The sequence below is a fragment of the Corapipo altera genome, unplaced genomic scaffold, assembly GCF_003945725.1.
Source record: "Corapipo altera isolate COAL_440 unplaced genomic scaffold, ASM394572v1 22, whole genome shotgun sequence".
Lineage (NCBI taxonomy): Eukaryota > Metazoa > Chordata > Aves > Passeriformes > Pipridae > Corapipo > Corapipo altera.
In genome coordinates this window covers 4,244,028-4,250,446 of record NW_020884886.1, presented here as the reverse complement: position 1 = coordinate 4,250,446, position 6,419 = coordinate 4,244,028, and the positions used below count along the sequence as shown (strand labels likewise).

The window sequence follows — 6,419 nt, the reverse complement described above, 5'->3', positions numbered from 1 at the left end:
TCCAGCATCCCAGAACATGTTTCACTGCACAATCTGTCTATGTTGTATTCTCTCTTTTCACCTAGAAGTAAAGCTCTTTAGTTGACTCCTTATCATTATTGCTACTAAAAAATCAAGCTGATTTCTCAGTCAAGTAGTTTCAAAGGATTAGAAGTAGAGGTCATAGCTGTGCAAAGTGATCACTGTGTACTGAATGGTAAATAAACGCCTGAGACAGTGTAGATACTTTTGCACAGTAACACTTCTCTCTCGCTCTGGGATGGGAGCTGGACTTTCAACATCACAAGTGGGTGGCTGTGACAAAACCAGTATTGTTATTTTTTCTTCCATTAGCTCTGCTCCAGCTTGTAGCTTTCTTCCCAGCCCTTTTAAAGAGTGTTCTCCGAAGGATTAAGCGTGGTTTTATATTTGACAAATGGATTTAAAATGAAGGCTATCAGTTCCCTCTGCACTAATGGATATATGTACACACTTATTTATTGGAAAATATTTCCATCATAGAGGTATGAAAAATGCATTAAATATGTAGGTATGCCATATACCCAGCTCCATTGAAAAAAAAGTCAAAAGTTTTACAAACAAAGCACGTAGACAATAGTATGTTTAATTAATTATCATACCAGTCCAAGAAGAGCAAGGAAAATGAACACATCACAAGGAAGAATAGGATCCACACTCTAAATCCAGCATTGTTTTTGATGGCCTGTGAGAAAAAGGTTATCCCTGTTACCATCACCAGTAAACACACAGAATTTCAACAACGGCAACCCAGGATGCCTGTTAGTGGCATCACCCTTCCCTCCCACGTGAGAAGTAACCACGGTGGTAGCGGATCAAGGGTTGGACTTGATGATCCCAGAGGTCCTTTCCAACCTGGCTGATTCTATGATAAGTAACATAATTTGCCCTTAATTTCAGATAAATACAGGTCAGATAGGCTGTACTTCTTTAGATTTATCAGTGAAGTTGCACTCAAAATTTTCAAATCAGACATTTAGGAAAAAAAAAGAAAATCCCAAGATCCCATGCAATGGAACTCAAAACATTAGGAACTACATCAAAAAGTACACGCTTCTAGATTAGTGTCAAGTTCCAAATGTGAAATTCCATGATTAGAAGTAAGAAGGCATTTATCTTTCTAATTAACATCTGAGTTAAACAAATGAAAAACCAACAAAACCAAACAAAAAACCCCCTGACACGTATGGAGGTTGATATAGCACAGTGGGTGCTCTCACAGCAAGTATTTTTCTAGGATTCTTCTTCCCAAAATTGAGACCAGCATGTACCAGGGGACCTGGTTTTCACTCTAATTTTTCAGATTTACAGGTGGAAGATTTTTTTTTTACATGGTACAAACATCAATGTGAGTGACAAGTTTTGTATTTAGCACCTTTTGCTAGTTTCTTAGTGTGGTTTAGGAAACTTAGTTCTACCTAAAAATGTGAAAAATGAAGCAAAAATAACTTCAGTTCTTGCCACATTTGATGCACTTTTCAGGAGAGCAGAGCAGTAAATAACATCCTTGAGATACCTTTTCTGTGTGCTCTCAGGAGGGCCATTTACTCAATAGCCTAATTTAGGAACTCTGTTTTTATTGAAATCTCAGTTACTGAAAGAAAACATCCTTTCCTTCTAATTAGTAAGACAGTGGAAGAGATTTTTTACTAGGAACATGTGAGAAGTGTTCAGGGTGGCAAAGAGTCTCTTCTGCTAATGCTTAGCATTTAACTCTAGTTTCAACCATTTCAGCACTGTCTTTTATCGTAGTCTGCAATTTCTGCCCCCTCCTCACCTTTTTTTTAAAACCAACTTCACAGGTGCTTAAATGCAAGCCAGGTGACCTTCATATTTAAAAAATTGATGAGGCCAAGTAGATTTCTGCAGACCTGTGAGCTATTCAGATCATGTTTAGAACTAATGAAAACCTCAGCTAACTTGAATAGTTTTCCCAAACCCATGTCCTGACACCCCAGCACCCACTGCACCGGTCCTGTGGGGGAGCTCTCACGTGCTGTTTAAAGCAACACTTGGGAAAAACTGAAAGTTAAGAAACAAGCGAGTTTAAAACACAACTTGAAGACATTACCTCTCTTATGTCTTCGTTGCCTTCTTTGATATTCTCTGTTGCACCGACAACTAATTGATGGATATTGTCAATATCAGTTTCCTGTTTTAAAAAAGAAATAAAACTGAGAAACAGTAATGAAAGTTAGGAAAAAACCACTTCCAAGCACTTAGAGAACAATCAGAACTCAAAAATAAATCTGGTATTACTAACATCTTTGTTTCATTGATGCAAAGGTATAGAGTAATTACAATTAAGTTGCAATTTCTTTATCTGTGATTTTATGAGCTTGAATGGAGACCACCAAGATCAGCAGGAAGTCTCCCATTTATCCAAGTTTAACCTGTCTGATATTTCCCAGCTCTTTTGGAAGAGGTGGCACCACTTCCATAAAGTATGTTATGAAATAACACATTTAACAGAACACCAGTTCTGAGGCAGAAGAATCATCCTAACACATGTTGCGTTTTCCATTCCCGGTACATACTAATAAGTAACAACAGTGAATATCTTGATTTTGAATTTGAAAAACAAACAAAAATCTTTTCCTTCACATGTGCACCAAAGATTCATTAACCTTATGTTTACACATTGCATGCAGGCAAGAGCAAAATATCCCCAAGAAAATCTTCAAGCTTTATTTGCTGCTGCAGTATTAAAATATACTAACCTGTTGCAAGACTTTCTCAGTGAATATCTCTTGTAATCTGGAGATTTCCACCACTTTTCCTTCAATTTGTCTTGGCAAAGAAGAGAAATACTTCATTAGAAACTAAATGCAAACATGTGTTGCTGTTGCAGATTCAGACTCTCCAGCCCAGTAAGTGGCTGTTCAGGTGGCTGTTTTGTCAGCCATCAGTGGGGCAGCACCAGCCTGTGATCAGGGCTCGGATGTTCCTGGTTGGAAAACAACCAGCCAATAGAGAAGCCCTGGAAAAGGCATCACCCCGCAGCGCTCAGTGAGCTGCCTTCACTGCCGGGGGCTCACCTGTCTCCCTTCTTCAGTCTCACATAACAACATCCATGGTGGGCCCCAAGCAGCTGATTTTGACATGTCCTCTTTATAGGCTACTATGACCTGTGGAATTTACCTTGCCTGGGACTAATAATCCAAAAGTCAGTTTCTAGCTTGAGTAGCTGTTCAGCTGTTCTGCACAGCAAGGGAGAGTGAACGGTGCTGCTGTAAGGACAGCCAGGTCTCTGCACAGGGTCAGCGATGGCACCTCCCCCACTGCTGTCTGTGTACGCAGTGGACCACAGGATATGAGTGGAAAACTTAGCATTTTAAAACTTGGGTAAGGGAGAATGCAAACTTTCCAAATTTAACCAGTATTACTCTGGATAGTTTGTGTGACCCTCAGAATCATTCTTTACCCAGTGGGGCAGCACACAGCACCCTTCCTGGGCGCTCCTGTTTCATGCCACATCCTCCCACACCACTCCAGTTGGTGCAGGCAGGTGTCCTGCAGCCAGTACACTGCGCGTGGGTGTTGTCCAGGTCACGGGACTGGCACGTGCCCCAGTTTGTTGAGTAACAGAAAACTGTACCTGACTTCATCAAAGAGATTGTTCATTTCACCAACAAGTCTCTGGTTCTCCTGTTCAAACTGGAAAAAGGGAGGAAATGACACACATGAGTTCACATGCCTGGACTTGGGGACCTTTCTTAATGCCCACAGCGATCAACCAACTCCCACCCTTTCCTTGCCATCCATTACAGTATGTCTCAACTAAAACAATCTTAAAGTTACTCAAGTTTCTTTGCAGTAAGGAATGATACAGTGGATGAATCTGTCCTTTCTATATTATTTTAGAAATTTCAGTGGAGAAATCTTTCATGCTTGTGAAAGCATGTGATTCTCTTCATGCCATCTTTGCGCTGTCCTTCACATTCATGAACTGCCGGTGGAATGAATTTGGGAGCCTTTAGATTTTGCTTCAGTATGAAATACTTTACAAATGCACTGGCTTTAGTTATTCCAAAAGAGCTCTTGCAGTTAAAACTCATGAGTATTTAATGAAACATTTAAATATATTGTTAGCACTGCATTTGTCAAATAGAAGGCTTTATGCAGGAAAATAAGCTTTGGCTTTTCAAGCATACATGACTCTCAGATAATTTGGGACTCATTACAGAACAAGTGACCATGCAGCAAGTATGATGACAAGATTTGCAGAAACAAAACCTGCACAGCCATAATACTGGAGAGAAAGGTCTCTCATGTCTCAGTGGATCTTACTGGAAACCACGTGATGAGGGCTCCCACACTGCCACTGTCCCCCACACTTTGTGCAGTAATATTTTTCATCTTGCTTCAGGCCCAGCAGAGCCTAAGAGAAACAGTACCTGACTCTCTGTAAGCAGCATATTAAATGTCAACCTGCATGCCTTGCAGGTGAAGTCATTACTGCTAAAAATCAGAAATTTGTAGATTTAATCTCACTGAAGCAAGTGTTAATTGACAGGTCTGAGTTTGAAGTAGGGTAACAGTGAATCTCATAGAAAAAGGTTTAGTTTTCTGACATGGGCAATTTACGTCATGAAGTATAAAGAAAAATTACTTATTTCTTTAACATACAGATTTCTTTTTGTACTAGAGGTCACTGTCTACCTGATTGGCAAGAATAGCTTTCTCTCTTTGGTTAAAGGATTCCAGAGTCTAAGAGGAGGGTTATTGGGCACTGTCACCTTCACTGTGGGGTAGAGGCCTCAGGGAAAGCATCCAGCCCCATGAGGTGAGGGGGAAGAGAGCAACATACTGCATAGTTCCCTGAAGTCCCATTGATTTCCACTCTAAAGATCCAGTGGTTTTGTTAAATAAGAAAATATCGGTGTTGCAAGTCACTGCTGTCTGTAGTGACTCCTCCTACAGAGCAGACCATTTGTTAAAATATAATTGCCTAAAATACAGTGATATTTACTTCACAGCGGTAGATGGCTAAAGGTGCTTCCTCACTGCCCTCCTTTATTTTCACACCATTGTATGGCTGGTTTTGGGAGAGTCACCTCACAGCAAAGCCAAGGAACAGAGCAGTGAAACAGAGCCATGAGATCTAGCACTGCAATGACTGATTGCTCCTTGAGTGACTAAGGGGGGCCGCCAAGCTGTAATTGTTTTTCTGACTTCTGTAAGGATAAGTATTTCTGTAAAATACTCAACATCAGAAATTCCCTATTTTGCTGCCTTAGTAAAACTGAGATGACAACTAATTTAGAAGACAAATTTTAATAACGAAACAGTGAATGATTTTAATCCCTTACAAATAGCACAAATCCACTTGAGAAAGTATTCTTTAAAAAGTCCCTTTGATACTTAAAACCCTCCACTGGCACAGATTACCTTCTAAACTGCTAAATGATCTTTGCAACTTGAAATCATGGCTGATGAAGCACTTGGCACAGACAGCAGTTAAGATATGCTAAAACAGTCAATTGAACAAAGGGTTAGGGCACTGAACACATCATATACCAGTGTGTCACAAAGGGATTTACATGATGGGAGCCCAAAACCAAGCTCTAGGAGTCAGTACAGCTCAAAGATTTATGGCTTAATGAAGTAGCCTCTTTTATGACAGTGAAATATTTGGTTACCAAAATATAGCATAAAGTGACAAACTGCTTAATATATGGCTAAAAATCTAATGCATAAAAGAAATCATCACCACTCCTTTTTGTTATCTCATGAAAGAAATCATTAGATATGCTGTTCCTGAATTTAAGACATAACCAACCAAAAAAAGATAGAGAGAAGTAGATATTTTCACAACTCTAAATGTCAGAGCCAGATTTTTCCCCAGTGCAACCAGAAGATATCTGCTCACAGTAACTATAAAAACCCTTAATACACCTGTACTCAGAGTTATAAACTGAAATTTATTGTGCAAATCATGCAATAGCCTACAAACATTTAGAACAATGTCAGGCTCTCTCCTGAGGATAAAATACTGATAGAAATTGCTGCTCTAGCAATATGATAGGGCTTTAATTCATTATTTTATCTACAGGAAGGATCACAGAACCATGACTGAGATTTGTTAAGTATGATTTGACACAACATATCCCAACTTAAAACCAACACAGCAGTTGTGTAACCTACCCTCTTTATAGAACCATTTAGGATGGAAAAAAACTTTGAGATCAAGTCCAATTATTAAGCCAGCACTGCCAAGGCCACCACTAAACCATGTCCCTAAGTGCCCTGTCTACATGTCTTTTAAATCCCTCTAGGGATGGTGACTCCAACACTTCCCTGGGTAGCCTCTTCCAGTGCTTGACAACCCTTTCAAGTGAAGAAATTTTTCCTAAGATCCAATCTAAACTTCCCCTGGGGCAACTTGAAGGCATTTTATT

General features: G+C 39.7%; 1 protein-coding gene across 1 annotated transcript in view; it reads right to left on the bottom strand.

Annotated features, from left to right (window-relative positions):
• Nucleotides 1-459: 459 nt before the first annotated feature.
• The window catches only part of STX18 (syntaxin 18), a 61,264-nt gene continuing 55,304 nt past the window's right edge, over nt 460-6,419 (bottom strand). Inside the window, exons 8-11 of the mRNA XM_027643051.1 lie at nt 3,617-3,675; nt 2,739-2,808; nt 2,090-2,170; nt 460-703 (exon numbers count right to left, since the gene is read on the bottom strand). Coding sequence (XP_027498852.1) covers nt 608-703; nt 2,090-2,170; nt 2,739-2,808; nt 3,617-3,675 — 306 coding nt within the window. The 3' untranslated portion in view covers nt 460-607. The remainder of the gene's footprint in view (nt 704-2,089; nt 2,171-2,738; nt 2,809-3,616; nt 3,676-6,419) is intronic.